The 22,384-nt window shown below is 37.5% G+C and overlaps 1 protein-coding gene across 1 annotated transcript in view; it reads right to left on the bottom strand.

The window, feature by feature from the left end:
* polrmt (polymerase (RNA) mitochondrial (DNA directed)) overlaps positions 1-22,384 on the bottom strand; it is a gene marked incomplete in the record, with an annotated part of 55,661 nt that overhangs the window by 23,585 nt on the left and 9,692 nt on the right. The window contains 10 exon segments of the mRNA XM_037674280.1: positions 563-649; positions 1,267-1,446; positions 2,301-2,423; positions 3,316-3,438; positions 3,692-4,477; positions 6,650-6,889; positions 9,260-9,430; positions 9,885-10,046; positions 14,134-14,283; positions 19,146-19,332. Coding sequence (XP_037530208.1) covers positions 563-649; positions 1,267-1,446; positions 2,301-2,423; positions 3,316-3,438; positions 3,692-4,477; positions 6,650-6,889; positions 9,260-9,430; positions 9,885-10,046; positions 14,134-14,283; positions 19,146-19,332 — 2,209 coding nt within the window.

Raw genomic sequence — 22,384 nt, 5'->3', positions numbered from 1 at the left:
TGCACGGTTGATGATGATAACTTAAAAGTCTTTGCTATTTTACGCTGGGTAACACCATTCTGGTATTGCTGCACTATCTTTCTGCGCAACAATGTTGGAATTGGTGATCCTCTTACCATCATGGCTTCTGAGAGACACTGACACTCTGAGAAGCTCTTTTTATACCCAATCATGTTGTCAATTGACCTAATTAGTGTTAATTGGTCTTCCAGCTGTTCGTTATATGCTCAATTTGCTTTTGCCAGCCACTTATTGCTACTTGTCCCAACTTTTTTGGGATTTGTTGACACTGTGAAATTTTGAATCAACATATTTTTCCTTTAAAACGTTACATTTACTCAGATTAAACTTTTGATCTGTCATCTATGTTATATTATGAATAAAATATTGACATTTGCCATCTCCACATCATTGCATTCAGTTTTTATTCACAATTTGTTTAGTGTCCCAACTTTTTTGGAATCCAGTTTGTAAAATAAAATCAAAAGTTCAGAAAATAATTGAAAGGAATGATCTGCAGTGACAATATGAGATGGTGGGGGGCAATGTGAAATGAACTCACCTGAATTTCTCTAGTTCCTGTAAACATCTCCTTTAGGCCATTAAACACCAGACGCACCAGATAATGAGATGCTTCCCATACATGATCCTGTGAATTAAAGAAACATGTCGTTGTGGTCAGCTGTTATCAGCTACAGGCTCACCCAGTTCCCTGTTTAAAGAAGTGGGCAGAAGTTATTTAGAACAATCTGCTGGCTTTAAGTTTTCTGAGAGAGGAATCACACTGATGCCATCGTTCACGAGGTAAAGTTTTATTTTATTGGTTGCGTTTGTTGTTTTGGTTCAGTTTGTAAAGTTTCTGATGTCTAGTTTTATGAAAATAAAAAAACAGATAATACTGATTCTAGCTACAGATTAAAATTTTTATCTTAAATTGGTAAAGTTGACCCCTAAAGTTGCTGGAATTTGGAGTCAAAGAAAGAAGTGGTTAAAATTCCATAATAAACAATCGAAAAAAAAATAAAAATTGTAATGCTCAAACTTACACGAATTGATGCAGAATATCATTTCTAAGCAGCATTGCAACATATTTAACAGGCTCAACTCTCGAGTGTCGCTTTAACCTTTGTGAAGTAATCATGCAAGGTTTTAGTTCACTTTAATGTTATCATGAATAATAGACTGAAACAAGCGCTGAACATTTCTAGCTTCATGCACCTCCTATGTGAACTTCCTCACTCACCACCACCGTCACTATTACTGTACCTTGGGAAACTCATCCATCTCCTTTAGCCGTTTCTCAATCTGCAGGCGTCCCCCATAGCGAGTGACTCCGTATACCACAGTCATCACCGTCTGCTTCACCACCTTCCTGTTGATAAAGCCATTCAGCACCTGGGCAATCTTTATGTCCTTCTCTGCATCCCGCGCTCGAAACTCCTCCACCTGAAACACAGGAACGCTAGTCCATTATTTATATGAACATCCGTTAGATAAATGTTATTTTTAATCAAAACACTCTAAGCAATGACTTTTGATGCAAGCCCAAACATTTAAAGCAATGTTGTCCAATATATTAATTGTTTGTCAAATAAATTGAAAAATATAGACAAAAACAAAACTTTACCGAAGCTTTAGACAGAGAACCCCATTAATGGATTTATCAATGCATTTAGTCTCAAACTCCATAACTATCATCAGAGTTCTTGAATGTAACGTTTACTTTTGTGAGCAAACCCAATGTATTTACCCAGACAGCTTAATGTTTCACAAGCCTGAAATCATCTACAGTGTTATCTAATAATAATGGCAAAACCCAGAGGAAAACAAAACTCACAGAGATAAAAACTTGCAGCAATATGACTGGAGTTACTCGTTGCCCTCAGAAGAGCTGCTATTCAATCATGTTCAAAACATCAGAAGATCACAACAGGGACCAAACTTAAAGGTTTAAAGAAATTGTTTCTTTCATGCATTGTACAAACAGAAAGTGAGCCTTCAGAAATAAGACACACCAGTCTCTTTCATCTCCATTTTAATGCAGAGCTTGGGAAACAAAGCACTTTTAAATGCACAACCTAAACTTAGAGACCTAAAAAAAACATGTTCTATATGCTCAGCTTGCCACTCACGTTGGGACTCAGTGAATCATCTGAATATTAAGAGTTGAGCAACTGTAACGTGCCTTGCAAAATAAATCTTCCACAATTCGGCTGTGCAACTCCAAGACTTTCAAAGACAGTTCAAAGAAAGGAACAAAACATCAGAAAATTAAAGAGAAAGGGTCCAGCGCTGCTCACCTGCTGTGCTACTCCACTGTATACGTCCTGAGGCACATTACAGGGCACCAGGTTGACTGACATGGCACCAATAACATCCCTGCCCAGAGCAGCATAGTGCTGAAGACCATTACAGGAGCCATCCTGAAGGTGAGCAGGAGAGACAGGAGAAAAAAACAATTAAAGTTGTGCTGAAGGGTAGAAAGAACAGAGATAAAGAGAAACATTTTAATGAACCTAGAATAGTAGAAAATATTTTGCTAAACTTAACATGAATGATTTGGCTGGTGGGGGGGAAGACTAAAGATATTAAAGCTTTACTTAGAAAAACTTTGACAAAGTTAAACAGAAAAAACACATTTTCTGCTAAAATATGACCTTTTTAGTTCATCTGTGATTACTCTTGGTCATTAATTATAAAAGTCTAAATGAGTTTTTGGCTAATTTGTATAAAAATTCAGGCACTCAAATGTCATATCTCTGTGATGATGAGATTTAATGGGTTGCAAGAACATGGCTATACATTTATGACAGGTAACATAAAATGGACTCAAATGGTTTTAAACTTTAATTTTACTTTTACCAAAAAGTACATTTCATTTAAGAAGGCTACAGAACTCTCTACAGCAGGGCTATTCAACTAAACTGCTCAGGGAAAACCAGCAGCTCAAGGGCCGGACATCCAGCAATTAAAGTCGTTGTGTAAATAAACCAAGTATTAAAATGATCTGTTACCTTTTAAATGTGTTTATTTTATTGCATTGAATCATAAACGCAATAAACAGAACCCAAATAGTTTTTTTTAATGAAGTGGGCCAGATTGAAGTCACCCGTGGGCCGGAAATGGCCCGCAGGCTGCCAGTTGAATAGCCCTGTCAACGATTAGTAACTTTTTGAAAACAAAATCTAAGAAAAAAAGTATTGTTGTTTATTCTAAATGATGAGTTGATGTATCATTAAAGATAAACAAATCATTAGCATGCAATAAAATGCTATGAAAATTGAGTTAAGATGATTTTTAGAGGTTCTGCAGTACCTGGTGAATTGGGTAATGAGAGATGAACTGCACTGGGTCAGGTGATCTTACTGCATGGGCTATTTCCATACAGCAGGCCAGAGCTTGCCATGGCTCGTCTGCATCCATCCACCATTTTTTACCCTGAAAATCAAATAAAATAAAAGCACATTATTGTGCTTAGACAGACATTTTCAGGAAAGCAGCGTTTTGCTAATCACTTATAATAAGTTGCCCACAAAATGAACTTATCTAGAGCAAAAGAGATCAAATATCTTCTAGTGAACAAGCAAAGTAAAAAAGAAAGCCACAGTTACTTTAAAACTAAAACGTAGTAGAAGAAAACAATATGCAACATTAAAATTCTATGAATTTAAAAAAAAAACGGTAGACTAACATTTAGAGGGTTGTCTGCAGAATCAAGGATGTCTTCCATAATCTCGTTGGCGTAATCTAGACGTCCCTGCAGTGAGCTCTTCTTCTTTAACCCCGTCAGGTTGACTAAGTGGATTTTTAGCCAGTCCAGACCCTTGGGACCGAGGGGCTTTCCCTCTGCAAACAGAAGCATCGCTCGTGTGACGTCACTTCCCAGGTGATTAAAATACGGAGGGCATGGATAGGTGCGTCCCCTGAAGTCCATGTTGTGAGGAAACCAGAAGATCTCATCACGCATGTGTTGGGCAATGGAGAGTTTGTAAAGAGCATCCATACGCAAGCTGTGCATCTCATTGATTTTCTTTTTGGCCTGAATCGCCTGCCTCTTCATGTTGGCCTTGTCGCTGGACGACAAAGTGGAGTCATGAAAGTTGATATAGGGTACTTTGGGGGCTTCAGACAAAGGTGGAGGGATATCCAGCTTATCGGAACCCCGGTCATTAAAGATTGAAATAATGATGTCTAAAATTGGTTTATTAATCTTCCAGGCGCAGTTCCCTAGCTGATTAAGTGAATCAAAGACAGCCTGAAGATTCTGACATTTCTCCAGCAGCAGCTTGTGATGGGTGGCTCCATCAATTGTGCGCATCAGTTTGGTCGGTGTGAGAAGGTAGGCTCCAAACTTGATTGTGGTCCAGGGCACCGGGGGGCACAGCATCGGCATCACGTAGGAGTCAAAGGTCAGCTTGGTCTCCATGGCTCCCTGCTGCATCTGACTCAGGATGGGGTGGGGTTTGATGAAGCCAATCTGGTCAATAAAAAGTCAACAACAAAAAAAAATCAAATTTAAAGTGCCGGTAGTATTAATCACTTTAGTTATGTCATTTTCATCCTATTAGTGTGCTTATTTAATTTTTAGGCAAAATCAGGTAATGAAAATGTTATAAATTAAAAACATATATTAATGCAATAACAGGTTGGGCAAATAAACAAACATGTAAAAATAGTTATATGACTACTGATGGCTCAGAGTTTGCTAAGTGAAACATTAGTTGTTCAAAAATCTAAATCTGTAATAACAAATTGATTTATTTACATTTTTCCACGTTTTGAGCTATTTTTTTCCTTATCATAGCGCTGCTGTCTGGCACAACCCAAACATTTGTTTAAATGAAACCAAAACAAAAACATGCAATCCATTTGAATAAAATCAGTGCTAATGCTATCAAAATAACAGTTTAATGTGCTTTTAAAATCAGACTGCAGTTAATAATGACAAAAACATTTAAATAAACAAACAAAATCAGGTCACAAATAAATATATATGCATCTGTTTTACAAAAGCTTTCATGTTAAACAACCTTTTATCAATAAATACGCTATATTTAAAATTCAAGCAGGAAGGCCAGCTGTTTCTTCAAGAACATTAAAATAATGTTTAAAATAAGCTAATTAGCATATTTTATTAATTCCCTAATTTAGCTTCTCAAATATACTGTTTAAATTCAAACGTGTGGTTTTTGCACTTGATCATGTTTAACGTCTTTAGTTTTGAACTTTTGTAAGCGGCAAGGTAAGTTTTTCCGAAATAGATGTTTTGATGGTAAAAACTTGTTATTCTCTAGTTTTAATTAAACAAGTATCCTTAAAGATCATTTGCTGCCAACAACCTGAGTGAAAGACCTCAGTGTTTCCCCAACGATAAAAAAAAACCAAAACATCACATTGTACTGTAAAATCATTAGCATCCATAATGACCACAGAAATAAAATGTTGAAAAATAGAACGGGTAAAAAGAATCAAACAAGAATTAAATATTGTAACAATACGTCTCTTTGTTTAAGCACACGAAGAAGAAGCAATCCATAACTATGCCTCTATTTCACGAACACCTCGCCCTTCTGCTGGCTCCCATGGCAGTAAACCAGCAAGCCAATTAAGAGGACACTAAAAAAGGGGATTAGGCTGGAACTTTATCATCTTATTCAACTGTTACAACTACCAACTCACACCAGGGGAAATGTATTATTTTATAAATCACACTCTTTGCAGGCTCATGCTTGAAAGAAGGGCACTCAAATGTTCAAGGTAACAGGCTTTAAAGGTCTTTGCAAGTGAAGTGAAGGTCAATTTTAAGGTTTTGTTTCTGCTCCTCTGGGGCTTTTTTCCCCCCATTCTTTACATAAGTATAGACTAAGCTGTATAATTATTAGGGGTGCACCGATTGCTGTTTTCTGGCCGATCACGATCATCGATTTCTAAAAAGTCTGACCTGCCGATTCCGATTTTGGCCGATACTGATTTTATTGTATAAGCGACACTGTCAGGTGTTATAAGGTCACAATGCACCTTCAATTTTCCAATATTATTTTATTGAAAAACATACCCCTGAACAATATTCTAGAAACAATACAAACTTGGTTGAACTGGTCATCAGGTAGTGCTCTGAAATATAAATGAAGTTCAGACAATTGTTGTTAAAGCTAAAAAAAAAAATCGGTAAAATCGGTTTCTCATACAAGTATCGGCCGATTTCCCAAAATTAAGGAAATCAGTGCTGATAAATCAGTCGGCTAATAAATCAGTTGTCCGATTTATCGGTGCACCCTTAATAATCATGAGCCAAATCTTGTCCTATTAATTGACTTGATTATTGGTAGTATTACTAAAATGTGCCATTAGTTTCCTCTAATACTATTTTTTTATATTGAAACATTACTGCTCAGGCGAACCCTTAAGTAGAATTCTAGACCACACTTTTTCACCTACATCTAGGTTGGGGGGAAAAAAGAAGAGTTAATGTTCAGAAATCTTGTTAGCAGACATTAAAAGTTTAAAATAACCTGGATGTAACCTTAACACTGATGTGAAGGCAAGAATCACGATGGGCTCCAGCTCTTATAAGCATGTGCTTACAGTTATACCCCTGTGGGAAATTACCCAGTGAGTACAAGCAAAGACTCGTGCTCACCAGTCGTACCTGTAAATTGCTGCGGAAGGTATACATGTGGTAGAGGATGGGAATGAGCTTCTGACTGGGCGATGGTTTCAAGATGTCGCTGTTGATTTTGAGGCTCTTCACCATCAGATCCAGCAGATGCGTGCCCAGTTCCAGGGTGATGGAAAATGGCCAGCTCGACTTGCCCCCCTGCAGCAAGGGTCCGATACCTTGCTCCACCTCCAGTTGACACCACTGCTCCCTGGGAAGGACTTTACACACCTGGAGCACAACACAACATAAGTAAATGTTTATTAGCATTATATAATATATGTTTAACAGTAATTTTTTGCCCACACTAATAAAATTGATCTTAATTTACAGGCAGATTTGTCAAATCTTTGGTGTTTAGCTTCAAAACTTCAAGTAAATAATTTAAAAATAATAATAATGAACTGTGAAAAAATAAATGAGCAGTCAGAAAAACACAATTATTATTTTAACTACAAAGGCTGCATGTGAAATCAGCCCATAAAAACAAGGACCTCCACTAACTTTCAGTGTGACTGATGCAGTTTTAACAAGCTCGTGCTCATTATAAGCTTGATCACATTCACATTTCCCGCAGGTATACTGGTGCCAACACAACACAAAGGCAGAAATGCTGGCTGTAAAATCCCATTAAGGAAAAAACAGCCAGTCAACCAAGCCGAGACAATGTTGTCAACACATATGTGTCAAAGAGACTTAACTTTATAACAGTCATGTTTCCAACTTTAGGTTAAAAACAAGCAACAACAAAAAAGATCCTGATTCATGTTCAATAATCCAGGTAGAAAAATCCAACAAAGTTAAGGCAGGTCCTCTGGACGATTTCTTTTTGTTGAAACGTTTAATCTTTCAACCATACCTGGATTATTGAGCATGAATTAAGATGTTTTGAACCACTTTGGCCATGACTGCCTTAAACGAGTCGGCGGGGGAGAGGGTGGACTCCAGAAACCATCTGAGCACCATCAAACTGGTTGACCCACGATGTGAAGAGGCCATTTACAAGACTGGGTTTGCTGTGGCTCCTTTGCTGTACGGATGTTTTGTGGTCAGAGGGATTTTGTGAAACATCATCAGACAAATGATTAAACGTTGTTAGTGGGGGACATGTAATCCAGACAGTGTTACCCTGAGCGTTTAGAGTGGAATACAGATTATTACATTCCACAAACTAAACTAAGTTGGGAAAAAACTTAACTGAACTTTTTACCTCTTTAAGGGTCCGTCAGCTTGCAGTGAAATGGCTGCATGTGGAGTACGGAAGGCCATATTATCATATAATTATATCGCAGCTGATCCATTGACCCAATCAAAAGCCCAACACCGACCCAGCACATTATCATGACCCAGCCCGCCTCAAATTCGGATCAGGTGGGGCCGAGCTTAGGGCTCGGGTTAGAAATGACAGCTCTAACATTGTTCAAGCCAAAGAGCCATTGTGAGCACTGGGGGCTGAGCACCCCTAAAAGGTCAGACTCTAGAATCGCCCCTGGTCACAACCAGAGTTTGCATGAAAACGAAAGTTTTACTGATCTGAGTAGTTTTAAGATGACAACAATCCTCTAGGTCCTGCCCAGACCAGTGAATATTAGTGTGTCGTCCGGTGTTAGACCATACTCTGTGACCTGCAACAGTGCAACACCGCCCCCTACGGTCATACGGTGGTCACATAATATGACGTCACTACGGATACTCGACATAACATTTTTAACCTCGATAGATGTCCTAGCAATCGACGTGTAGATTACTCGAGTACTCTGTTAATGCCCTAGTATGAAGTAGGATGTTTTGAACCACTTTGGCCATGAATGCCTCAAATGAATCTAATATGTTATTGTTTCAACAATGAAGACAGGACACCCCATTCTAGACGCAATGCACAAAAGCTCAAAAAATATCACCACTACCATGTTTTACAGATAAGATGGGGTAGTCGGGTTAAAATGTTTTACTTAGCAGGTTTACACAATGCATCCCTGCTTTTTTGAAAATTTTGTAGTGGTCTCCTGACTATGCATGTATACCCATTAACAGTTAGAGACAGTTAATTTCACGTGACTCTGGGCTGCTTTTTTAACTTGTGAACTACTGCACACCTGGATTGTTGTTGGACAAATTACAAAAAGGGAAACAGCTCCAAAAACATTAAAAGCAATTGGCTATTGCACTATTTAGGTTGCACAAAAAAAAAAAACGGTACATACGGTAAATGCATGTTCATAAATGTCTTCCAATACAGAATGAGTTAGGGGAATTTACCACAATGAAAGCTTTTAATAGAACAAATTGTATTCATAAAATGTATGAATCAAAATCAATTTGATGATTTATTGGTGGTCATCAACAGAAAAATGTTTAAAGCATTGAAACTGTTTAACTTAAAGTAGAGGACATAATCCTAGGTGGGGAATTGGGACTGGCTACAATTTAATATATTGTTCAACAAAATGTTACGGTGTAATTGTAATACAGTTATAATAAATTTTCTTGGTTATTATAGTCAATAACTGGGGGTCTAATTTTAGGATTTGTGTTTTGGGTGAATTCTAAACAAACAAACAAAAAAAAAGATCTAGATTAGTCCGATATAATTGGTTTTACCTTTGTATCTTTGGCCAGTAGATCTGTGTAAGCATAATAAATACTCTCCAGCTTCTCCACTGTCTGATTCTGGTGCTTTTGATGTATGCAGTACTTGGTGTAAACCCTGTTACCGATATCTTTGGCTACAACCCTCAGAGATTGTCCACAAGGAGGCAGGTTGGAAACACTCTGGAAAAAAAAAACCCAGCACAGGTCAAAGGGTCAGAGGCACAAAAAAAACCAGAAACTTCAGTTACATTAAGCAGTTCATTCAAGGTTGTTTTTTGTTTTATTTTTGTGTGGCCTATTAAAAGAAGAAAAAAAACAAAAACTTTTTTCCAATAAGGACATCGTGGTAATGCCATTCTCAAAGATAACACACTTTGTGCTTATTTTCTACTATGTGAATAATTAGACTTGATCAAAAAAGATGATGCTTTGTGTGTTTACTTTTTTTTGTATTAACTGCTTTGTTTAATGAAACAGAAAATAAAAAACAATAATTATGAAACATTACTTCTTATATTGTTAAATTATTTTGTTGTAAATCAAAAGATCCAATACAAAAAAGATGAGTCTGTGTGACATCCTTGATTTTTGACATTTATTTGAGCGGTAGGTTGTCCACACTGCCTTGTATTACCTGTATCATAATGTCAATGTACTCCATGTCCTCCAGCAGACAGAGATATGGATAAAGGTTAAGCTTGCTGCCGCTGGTTTTTGCCAATGTCATCTTGCTCTCCACAAGGGCCTGCAGGAGGACCTTGCGCCACTGTGCCTGCTGCTCTGCCAGCAGGACCCTCTGAAAGACAACACAACTGGAAGTCATTCATCTGAAATCGCTGAAATAAAATGAACCATCCTAAAGCCTTCATTGAAATATGGTCCAAACTGAAGACCGTGCAAATTATGAAGAAAAAATATTTTTCTGCTCTAGAGGCCAAGTGATTGTGCAGCATGGCTGTGAACTGTATTTGATGATAAAAGTTCAAAAAAAAAAAAAAAGTTCTCCCCTGAGTAACAAAATTGTGCCACTAATTCATTTAATGAAAATGAAAAATCCTTTTAGCTTCTCTCAAATCTATCTCAGTCAAAGACAAACATGGGGAAATATCAAATTTATTAATTATTCATTACCACATTCTAGTGGCTTCAAATTAAAAAAGATGGAAATTGAACAATAAATGTAGCTGTTTTGTGGAAACATAAACAAACTGGTCATGAAGCAGCAGCAGGAACAACAAATTATTATTAAATAGATCATTATTAGAACAGAATATGTTGGGGCTTTTCACACAGGGGCTATGTGCAAAAAAGTTATAAATGCACCACAATTCTTCTTTGATAATTTAATACAACAAACAGAGGCAGTTCAGTACTGCAGGGGTTCTCAAACTGTTTGGGTTCAGGGACCCCCTTAGAGAGGAGAAAAAGTTTCAGGGACCCCTTCATAACCCTCATGTTTATTATTATTATTATTATTTTTTTTTTTTTTGTCTCTTTAATGCAATGGAAATATTTGTTTAACATAAATACTGAAGACCTGTTCTTTAATAGTGTTAATATATTTTTTATACTTTTAAACATGGGGTATTTTTCATTCAAGACACACTTAATTAACAACATTTTTTATTTCAACTTCCAAAAATTAGTTTTGAGTAAATTAACAGCATCAAAAACCACTTTAAAATGTTACCTATTCACATAATGAACATAATAAATGTATTGACACTTCTTTAAATTGTTACAGAAAACTGAACAGAATCATAACAGCAGTAGTCAGACCAAGTAACAGGACTTCATTTGTACACAGATCGATGCCAGAACACAAATAGTGGGCGGGCTAGGGGGCTGGGGGTCCTCCCCCAGAAAATTTTGAATAAAGTCAGAGTCAGAGTCGGAGTTTCTTTATTGTCATTCGCACCTCATGTGGTACATGTGGTGGAGCGAAATTATGTACACAGGGTCCCAGTTACATCCATCAATAAAATGTATAAGAAAAACAGTAATAACATCTAAGATATGAACTAAGAAAAACATCAACTAAATATACATTAAGCACTCATAACATAAAACATTGAACATCAGCACAAACATGAACATGAGTCTGTGAGCAGATGTGCACGCATGAACACATCAACATTAAAACAGATCAGCAGCAACATGAAACAGATCAGCAGCAACATGATATGGTTTTTCACAGTGATTATTCTAGTTAGAGATTCATGAGTCTAACAGCCTCAGGGTAGAAGCTGTTCCTCAGTCTAGTGGTTCTACACTTTATGCTCCTTAACCTCCTTCCTGAGGGGAGTGGGGCAAAAAGTGTGTGTGCTGGGTGAGTGGGGTCCTTCATGATGCAGGTGGCCCTCTTCCTGCATCTGGAGGTGTAGATGTCTGTGATGGTGGGGAGGCTGATTCCGACAGATTTCTGTGCAGCCTTCACCACTCTCTGCAAAGCTTTTCTTTCTGCAGCTGTGCAGCCTCCATGCCACACATTGATGCTCGAGCACAGGATGCTCTCCACTGCACACCTGTAGGAGGAGGTGAGGACTGAGCTTCCCAGACCAGCTCGCCTCAGCCGTCTGAGGAAGTAGAGTCTCTGATGAGCTTTCTTGATCAGGCTGGTGGTGTTGTTGCTCCAGCTGAGGTTGTCATTCATGTGTACACCCAAGTACTTGTAGCTGGAGACCACTTCCACCGCAGATCCTCTTATGTTCAGGGGGGTGTAGGTGTTTTTGTTCCTTCTGAAGTCCACAATCATCTCCTTTGTCTTCTTCACATTGATGTGAAGGTTATTCTCTCTGCACCAGCTCTCCAGGTGTTCCACCTCTTGCCTGTAGCTGGACTCATCATTGTTTGTGATGCATCCCACCACCGCTGTATCATCTGCAAACTTTACAATGTGACAGCCTGGATGGGTAGCTGCACAATCATATGTGAGCAGAGTAAACAGGAGGGGGCTCAACACACATCCCTGAGGAGAGCCAGTGCTGAGGGTTATGGTGGAGGAGGAGAAGTTGTGGATCCTCACTAACTGTGGTCTGTTTGTTAAAAAGTCTAGTACCCAGTTGCAGATGGAGGGGCTTAGTCCTAGTGTGGATAGTTTGTCCAAAAGTATGTGATTTCCTGCATTTTGGTGTATTTTAACAAGTTGTTAACATCTATGCGCTTGTAAAAAAAAATAAAAAATGTGTCGGACCCCCAAGCACTGACTCATGGACCACCAGGAGACCAGGGACCTCAGTTTGAGAACCACAGCAGTACTGTGTGGTGTAAAATGTCACACTTAACATGGAAACATTAGTTCTGCTCTCTGACTACTCGTGTTGTTAATTAAAATCTGTAGCAGCAAACCAACTTTACACATAATATTAACTGTGTTGGGAAAGTGTCAACTTCATCAAACTGTGTACTTACCAGTACTTTTTTTTAAGCATTTTCTTAAAAGCAAAGAAGTAACCCCTAAAATGACCCAAAGTAATTAAGCTTCACTTGCTGGTAAAACACCTCACTTTTAAGTTGTGTAATAAATATAACTGTCTTTATTTAGTTTGTTGTTATGTGCAGATGAAGCAGCATTCTTGAAATGATTTGATGAGAACCAGTTTATTCACGTAGCTTTTTCAGAGAAAATTAAAGATTTCTTTTCACCTGCAGACAACAACAATAAATGCATACAAGAGTTTTAAAAAGAACTTGACTAAACTCAAAAACAGCATATGTGATCAAGGAGAGTGGGACAGAAATAAACAGATTTAAAGAGCTGACACAACAAAATAATGAAAATGTGAATTAAATACATTAAAGATTTGAGAATTAAAACAATGTCATGTAGCAAGTTCTTTTTAGGAAGCTTTAGTAACATTCCCTTGAAATAAAAGGCAAGACCGCTGTCAATAACAAAATGTATACATTAATAACACAATACTGTAACAAATTGATTTATTTTGAACAGAAAAAGTATTTAGGCTATACAAAAGTCACACTTTGCAACGTAAAATTTACAAAACTAGCCATTTTTATTTAAATGTTAGCGAAATAGTTCAACTAAAATTATCCCCAGCTAACTTCAGCAAATGAAACTCTTTTTTTTTTTTACAACAAAAAGATACCTTTCAGATTTGACAGTTTTTAATTAAGCAACATGTCATGTGTTTAAAGTTTCAACAGCAGCCTAACTAGAAAAGTATAGTATTTTAAATATGATGGTTTTACTCTTATTTGTAGATTAGAAGCCACTCAAACACCTTCGTACTTTTTGTACATAATTATTGCGTATGACAACATATTTAAGCCAGGTTTCAACAGTATTGTACGCAGTATCTTTGTTGCACCATATGGAATAAGAGAAGTTAGATACTGAAAAAGAAACGGTCCACATTGCGGATGGAGAGGTGACTGCACTCTCCAGATAGGGCTCCATTACACTGCATAAATATTCAGCCCTGGCAATCTTTAAATGCTGCCTGACCACCAGGGACGCTCAGCCTGCTCGCTTTCCACATAACCCATCTGCAGAAGCAGACAAGCCAAGCTGGGCTGTAAATGCCAGAGTTGGAAAACAGGAACAGTACAAGAATAGGATGTTTTGTACTTTCACATTTCACATGTTCTTGGATTAAAATCATTTTAAAGCATTTATTTGAAAGTATAAAGCAATAATCTAAAAAAAAAAAACAAATAAACTATTGCAACATCAAATATACTATTGAAAAGAGGTTTGTAAACTGTTATGTGTGACAGGATGTCATGTTTTATTGGAAATGTGCCTCGTTTGATATCCAAAAATGCACAAATCCAAAAAACAATGCAGTACGCCAATGTCCTCCATTACTGAGGGATTTACACACACGCACACACACATGAAAGATATGAGAGATTTAATTTACCATTTTTGCCATGGTGTTGGTGATGGGCTTGACAGCCTCAACAGAATCGATGGTGATGGTGCAGGCCTCCTCCACACTGAGCTGACGTTTAAAACGCCCCTGGAGGTCCTCCTGGGTGAAGTCAAGTTTGGGGTAGGAGTGGTTTTCCCTCTAAAATACACCAACAAAGATCAAGCAAACACACAAAAAAGAGAGATATTATGTCTCTAACTGGTGTATTTATAAGGCTCAGCTGAACATTACACAGCAGAGCAGGAAACCTGCAGCATTGGTAACATGTTTTCCATCAGATGACTGCAGGTCACCTCATTTATTCTCACGTGCATGAAAACCAAACATTTATGATGACTCCACACCATCTGCGTAGTGTGTGTGGCCTACACATGCATTACTGAATTGTTGAACGGTGACTGTGTATGTACTGACACACCCAACGTTTCCTTTGCACAAATGTACAGCTGTAGTCTACAAAAACTCTCCTAACAGCCATAAATACAGTTTTATTTAAAACATGGTTGATATAATATGAAAAGTGGAGGTAAATTAACCTGACAAATGTTTATAAATTACTAGTTGTAAGCTAAAAACTGTACTAAAAGTCTCTCTGCATGTGTAACTAATCTATTCAATGAAGTTAGCACACGTCATCAAAGATTGCAGTTCTGAAAAGCTTCAACAAAACTCAAAAGAACTTTATTTTCAGATCCAAAGTACAAGACATTTGACCAAACCACTTTACAGTTAAATCACTAGTTCCTAAAAGTACAAAGTTTAAAACAAACAAACAAAAAAAACTACTTGATAAAGTATTTATGTACAATTTTCTACATTTATTTCAAAATTTTGTTAATGCAATACTCTTGTAAAACGTGAGTTTAAGTTTAAGCTAAATACATTTTACACATAAAAATTAAGCACTTTTCCGTCCATAGTACAGCAAAATAAGCAGCATTACAGCAGACACTGCATGAAAAAATAAATAATTGCTGGAAAAACACGATAATTTCTGAGGACAAGTTGAAACTAGATCAAACTGCATTTTGTATGATCTACAGCTTCATCAAAAGTCCATTTCACACCAACAAACAATGTTCTAATTAGACAGAGCGTCTGCTGCAAACAGTGAAACAAACGTCTCTAGAGGCCGTGCAGGCTGCTCTCTTATTGGACCAGTTATTTGGGCAGACTTTAAGCTACTGTGACCTGCCAAACACTCAAAGTCGTGGTTAGATAATCAAACAGCTGCATTTATAAGTGCGATTCATACCAGAGGTAACAAAATGGGAACATAATTATTGTTACAGATGTTACAAATTGTTAGTTCGAACAAACAAACTTTCTCGTTCCTTCCTTCCTTCATTCCTACAAAGGAACAAATTAACTTTCTCTCTCCCCTTCCTTCCTTTTACTTTTTTAAACAGCTTTAAACTTATCTTGTATATTAATGATTTTGGAAAGGATATTTCAAATGCAGCAATTCATTTTTATGCAGATGACACAGTCATATATTGCTTTGCACCTACGCCCACAGAAGTGTTTGCATACATGCAGAATGCATTTAACAGAATACAAGAACAACTTTGTCAGCTTCAACTTGTTTTGAATGTTGACAAAACAGCTAAAGTTTTTCAGCAACTCAACATCAGCAAGGTCAAACCAGTCTCTCATCACCACTAGTGACGTGATGGTCAACAAATTGAACTGCAAACACTAGTATCTCTGAATGTACTGGTATTCAGTACCATGACAGCGCATAATGTTCAAGTTACAGAAGTGCATTGAGTCATTTGTTATGTTTATTGTGACTGTGTTGTAACAGTGCTTTTTTCCCCCTCTCTCTGTATCCTGCCAGTCTTGGCCAGGTCTCTCTTATAAAATAGATCTTTTGATCTCAATGGGACAAAACTGGTTAAATAAAGGTTATTATTATTAGTTATTATTATGACTTACTTACCATATTTTTTGGCCTAGAAGTCGCGGTTTTATGCGAAATTTGCATGCCCTGTGACTTATAGGCTGAAGCGACGTATTTATGGATTTTTTTTCCCATATTTATAAACCAATTTTTGACTGAGATATGACCATTTTTATTTATTCAGACCAAAAAAATTGAACAGTACCATTTTCAGCAACTAGATGGCAGCAGAGTAGAAGTAGCAGTAAGGCATGCCGTTGTATCATGTAATAGGTAAACGTGGCTATAATGACAAATTCAAAAAAGTTCAAGACAAAAACAACTGGATTTTATTTATTATACTTTCTATTTTATTGTTTTTGTCTTGAACCTTTTTGAATTTACCATGTCCTGGATGACTGAGAATCTTCAACAGCTATTAATGACACAATCGGCTTACCATAGTCCCCCTACCTTTGTTCTGCTCGCTGCTTGGAGCAACCCCATCAAACCAGCTGCACTGCCCTGGCGAAATGCAGCTAATTTACCTATTAAACTGCATTTATTAAACAAAAGTTCAGCTGAGACACACCTTTGCTATAATTTCGAGCAAACAAATAATTGTTTTAGATGCTTTTCTTGTTAAATTTCAAAGAAACGAGCAGCGTTCCTTCCTTTTTTTCCTCTTTCTGCGTGCTCCTGGAGCACTGAGGCAGCGCATACAGCTGATCTGACAGTTAAAGTCCTTTTATTAAGCAAACGTTAGACTGAGACACACCTTTACTATAATTTTGAGCAAACAAATAATTGTTTTTAGGAGCTTTTCTTGTTAAATTTTGAAGAAATGCGGAGGCTCATCCCTATGCCCATGCCCGCCGCTTCCGCGTATCTTTTTTTAAAATACAGATGATTTGACCGTCAAATGCATTTAATAAGGAAAAGTTAGACTGAGACACACCTTTACTATCATTTCGAGCAAACAAATAATTGCTTTTAAGTGCTTATATTGTTAAATTCTTGTTAAAATACTCAGCCGCCATTTGGCAGCCCATTGATTTTTGGCACCACACCAGCCCACATTTCCGGGTTGTCAGCAGTGATGCAAAACAAATGCGACGCATCAGCGGAGACGCATAATAGATGCAACGTATACATATGCAAAGTGACATATTTATGGATTTTTTTCACTTTTTTTTGGGACATATTTGGACTGATGCGACTTATAGGGCGGTGCGATGGGTACAGCGGCGGAAAATACGGTACTTGCTTTTACTTACTTAATTACCTTCTTACTTACTTACATTTACTTACTGACTGACTGATTTACTTACTTACTGCCAGCCAGCCAACTAGCATAGTTCAATAAAATAAATTCCATAAACTAAATACATCCAGTGACTAAAGACATTCATACTAATTATGAATAAGCTTAAAGTTTAAGTAGCCATTTAAACTGCTAATATTATAGACAAAAATGTACTAATAAAAACAGAAGGTTTTTACAGTTCGATGAAGCAACGGGCACATGTGACTATAAGCAACTGCTGCTCTAAATGAATCAAGCGTTAGAAGCCCATGTACAGTGAGAAGAAGTTTCCCAAAGTGTTATGATAGCTGAAAATCTTCCCAGAAGTGGCCGTCCCAGCAGATTCACTTAATGTCTGACCTTACAACGCTTGGAAAAAGTGCAAAAATCCAAACAACAACCCAGATGTGACTGGCCTCAGTTAAGCTCATAACAGAATACAAGAGATATCACTTGTATGGAAGAAATGCCAGAAAACGTCCATTTGTTCTTAAAAAAAAAAGTTTAAAATAGCCAGCATAGTTCAGGTTTGAAAAGATGCAGTGCAGTTCAAAATAAAAGTGTAGAGATGTTTGGCCATATCTTTCACAGTACCACACATTATGGTAAAAGCCTAACAGAATATCAATACAGCCCTTTAAACCAACAGCTAAACATGAGAATGTGAGTGCACATGAATGTTGATAAATTGGGCTTGTTTTGCAGCCACAGGACCTAAACCCTTTCAAGTCAATAAGTCACACATAAACTCCACTATGTATCGAAATAACCTAGAATTAAATCTGAGCTCATCAACTGCTGAAAAAAATCGAAACACGGAACGAGACAAAAATCCTAAACACAATAGGAAATACGCAACATAATGTCTTGAAAAAGGACTCAAGATACCGACCCTTAAAGAGCTCAGTCGAAACAAATGTGAGCTAAACTCAATAAACTGTGGCAAATTTGTAAAGAATTGTGAGTCAATTTTCTAAACTGTGAAAAACTGAAAACGTCATTTAGAATATAATTAGTTGAAGTAATTAATCGCTGCTAAAAGTGCTTCTACAAGCCAGATTAGATTAGACAGTGGTTTTACGGATCCCAAGGGAAATTCAGGAAAGCTAATAAATCTTCAACAGACTCAACATTTAATCTTAATTTTAGTTAAATAATGACTGTGCAATGTGTTGTTTTTTACAAACTGAAAGATGGGGTTCTTACTATGTATCTTAGGATAAACATATATTTTACTGAATGATTACTGCAATCTTACACAGGCCAAAAATATTGGTATCACAAACAAACAGTGTAAATGGTGCACGGACAGAGGCTAAAAATACTACAATTGTTTGAAAAACTGTTAATGAATCATGTGAACATCCCAAGAAGAAGAAAGGTGGTAAAAAGGGAGGAGAGGTGAGAGGAAACGAGGGAACACAAGCAGAAAGCCATTAGAAAGCAGAGCTACTTGACTATAAATAGCCCTGTGCCTTTCTGGTTGTTAAGGGGTGACAATCAAATTTTTTGTTGTCACACTGGAGCCTTGTGACATCCTTCCCTGCTCTCTAGTGTCTCGACTGGCAAAACATGTAAGGCGGTCCCCATCAAAATAATTCAGAACCCTGTAAGTCAACATTCTTTGAAGTACCAAAGTGTTGATGCAGGCTTTCTACATAGTATAAATATGCATGTAATACTCACCGACATCCACTAATTTTGGTTTAAGAAGTAAAATAATTGAAATTTAACATATGAATTGACAACTTGAAGGTTCAGATGACATCTGCAGAGTAGGACAAAGTTTTCAAAATAACCATTCTACCATACCTGTGTATAGAAGTCCTGAACCAGAGGTGAATGACACTGGGTTGTCTGCAGGTTGAGACTGGGTTGGTAGTCAGGCATTACATTGCGAATGGCTTTAAGCAGCAAGTCTCTCTCATCTTGTTGGAACACACACTGGCTGAACAGATCATCTACAGACAAGCCATCCTCCTTCATTTGATTCAAACACCTGGACAAATGACAGATTGTACATGACCAACTCCCCTTTTATTGTTCATAATGTTCAAAACATATCAGCAGATGTAGTACAAGTCAAGAGCTGCTCCTCCTTGTCTTTAATGCCACTCTGTCTTATAATCTCCAGTAGTGATCTTCTGTTGAGTTCTCCTGGCTTTCTAAGGTTTTTCCTAAAAATTGGCTGCACTTTGACTCTTTTTTTCAGTGTTCTATAAGAAGAAAGCTTGGCATGGTTCAACAAGGTATTCTGAAAACTGTTCAGTGGTGTAAAAAAATCAGAACATTAAGCTGACAATTTGTATTTGATATATATATATATATTACATATACCGGTACATACATAAATACAAATCAAGAAATTTTAAAAAATTAGCACAGGCCTCACCCTTGAGTTTATTGTCTATTGCCATGGTTCTCAAACCACAGTACAAGCACTCTGTACTTTTTAGTGGTACTCAAAAGGGTAAATGGACTGTACTTATATAGCACCTTTCTATCTTGTGAAGATACTCAAAGAGCTTGAGGCTGTGCCCCCATTTACCCATTCATACAGCACTCTACTATATCTGTACAAAGAATAATCAGAGCTTTGTCGCATCATACACTAATGGGACACACATCGGAGGCAATGAGGGGTTCAGTGTCTTGCCCAGGAACACTTCAGCATGTGACTGCTGGTGGAATCGAACCACCAACTCTCTCAGTGGAGGATGACTGCTCTAACCACTCAACCACAGCCACCCAAAAGACATCGGTAAGGAGTTGAGGATGACTCGCTATGGCAACCCTTGAACAGGGAACAGGCGAAATAAAAAGTATTTGTTATAAAAACTTTGACAATCACTGTCAGAGTACAAGTTTTCATGTAACAGATTTTTAGTAATAATCTTGATTTTACAAAACTACAATTTTATACAGGGCAGCACGGTGGCGCAACTGGTAGAGCTGCTGCCTCTCAGCGAGCAGGTCCCTGGTTCAAACCCCGGTCCAGGGGCCTTTCTGGGTGGAGTTTGCATGTTCTCTCCGTGCATGCGTGGGTTTTCACCGGGTACTCCGGTTTCCTCCCACAGACCAAAAACATGCATGTTAGGCTGATTGGTAACTCTAAATTGTCCGTAGGTGTGAGTGAGAAAGTGAATGGTTGTTTGTCTCGTTTGTCTCTATGTGTCCCTGTGATGGACTTGCGACCCGTCCAGGGTGTACCCCGCCCCTCGCACAGTGACATGGGCACCGGCGACCCCAGTGACCCAAAATGGAACAAGCGGGTAAAGAAAATGGATGGATGGATGGACAATTTTATACGTTACCAGAGGTCAAAAGCAGTAAATTACATTTACTTGTGTTACTGTAAAGAAGTATAAGTGTTGTTTATTTTTGCCTTTTTTTTAAGTAAGAAACTTGAATTGATACTATTACCTGAATATGCTTCCCTCCCCAAGTATTCTACTTTGTTACATTTGAAATCCCCTCCGTTACAAAGTAAAATACAGTAGTCCCTCGTTTGGCGCGGGGGATTCGTACCCTGAAGCCCCGCGATAAGTGAAAAACCGCGAAGTAGGAATAGTAGTACAAGTAGTAAGTAGTAGTTTATTTTAGTATTTATATATACATATATGAGGGCATTTTAAACCCTTCCCACACTCTTGCAATGTTCTAAACTTTAAATGCTCTAAAAAAGCACAGAATGTCATGATTTCAGCTCTCTGCTTCCGCTGCTCTCTGCCACCTGCCAGTGCTCTTGGCCACGCCCACTTCTCTGCTGCAGAGTGGAGATATGACACGCTGCAGGAGGGAGCTTCTGTAGCTGTGGGCTGCACACAGGTTGGAGCAGGTGCTAAATAATTTTAAATAATTTATTGTAAATAAAAATGCCATGCCGATCATGCGGCTCCTCATCAATCAGCAATTGTGTGTCATGTCCAATCTTACTTTGAAAAACAGCGATAGAGCGAGTATGGGAAAAGCGAACCGCAAAGTAGTGAGGAACTACTGTAATGTGAATGTGAACATAAATATACAATTTAAAATAATGTGAAAACATGTGCACCATAACAGCTGCAGTGACTGGGTCTATTTCCAATGAGTCAACCAGAGTACGATTCAGAAAGAAGTGATGACAGGCCGGCAAGGAGGAGCTTTAATGTTCATTTCTATTCTAATAATGTTGGGAAACAAAGTTACAGTACAATTACCAGACAATAAAGTTTGAATAGGAACACTTTTCACTAACAGTCATATCAAACCAGCAGCTACATGAATGTTAAAGTAATAGTTCAGCAATTACAAATAGTCTATATGATCTATTTAATTTATGGTTCTGAAAATGTTTTTTATAATGCACACATTTTTTACTGCAGTCCAACTGCAGCTTCTAAATGTGCAAAGTATGAGTGTATTCAAGTTTTTAAGCAAATGTTTTACGTTTGCAGTTGTGTTTTTAGGTTTGCTAAAGCTTATGGGAATAAGTGCAAAAAATGCACCTCTGCATTTTGCCTAGTTCTTGTAAAGACTAAAAGTCCTAGATGAAATATTTTACGTAAGTTGCCTGGAATGTGCTTGTTTATTATTCTTTAATGATTCATTGGTGATTAATAAATTGGCTTGTTAATAAAAGTAAGAAAAAAAAAACATTATTTAGAAAATGCTTAGGTGCAAGGACTGGACTTGAAAAGCAGCCAATGTCAAAAGATGTCTGAATAAATATTTCTCAAGGTCACTTATTTTTTACAGCCTTTAAAAGCAGAATATAACAAAATGAAGAGTCTTTCAAAGATTTTGCAGAGTGTCTCATTTTACCTGCTTGTGAAATTTTCAGTTCTTATAAACACCAACACAAAATAACACTCCAATTCTTCTATTTTGCTCAAGTTTAGGTGGAGATATTTTTTTATCTTTGCAATATTAGACTACTGGGTAGATTAATGGGTAGACTTCATCAAGCTATTATTTATTCCAATTTAATTCTTGGAAAAAAAATCTGCATTTTGGAGATTGCCTGTTTTTTACTCATGTGGGCAATGACAGTGAGACCTGGAGGGGTGTGG

This window comes from Nematolebias whitei, chromosome 3 (genome assembly GCF_014905685.2).
Source record: "Nematolebias whitei isolate Nwh7 chromosome 3, NemWhi1, whole genome shotgun sequence".
In the NCBI taxonomy this organism is placed as follows: domain Eukaryota; kingdom Metazoa; phylum Chordata; class Actinopteri; order Cyprinodontiformes; family Rivulidae; genus Nematolebias; species Nematolebias whitei.
The sequence above is the reverse complement of the archived record's forward strand: the minus strand, read 5'-3'. Positions and strand labels throughout refer to the sequence as shown.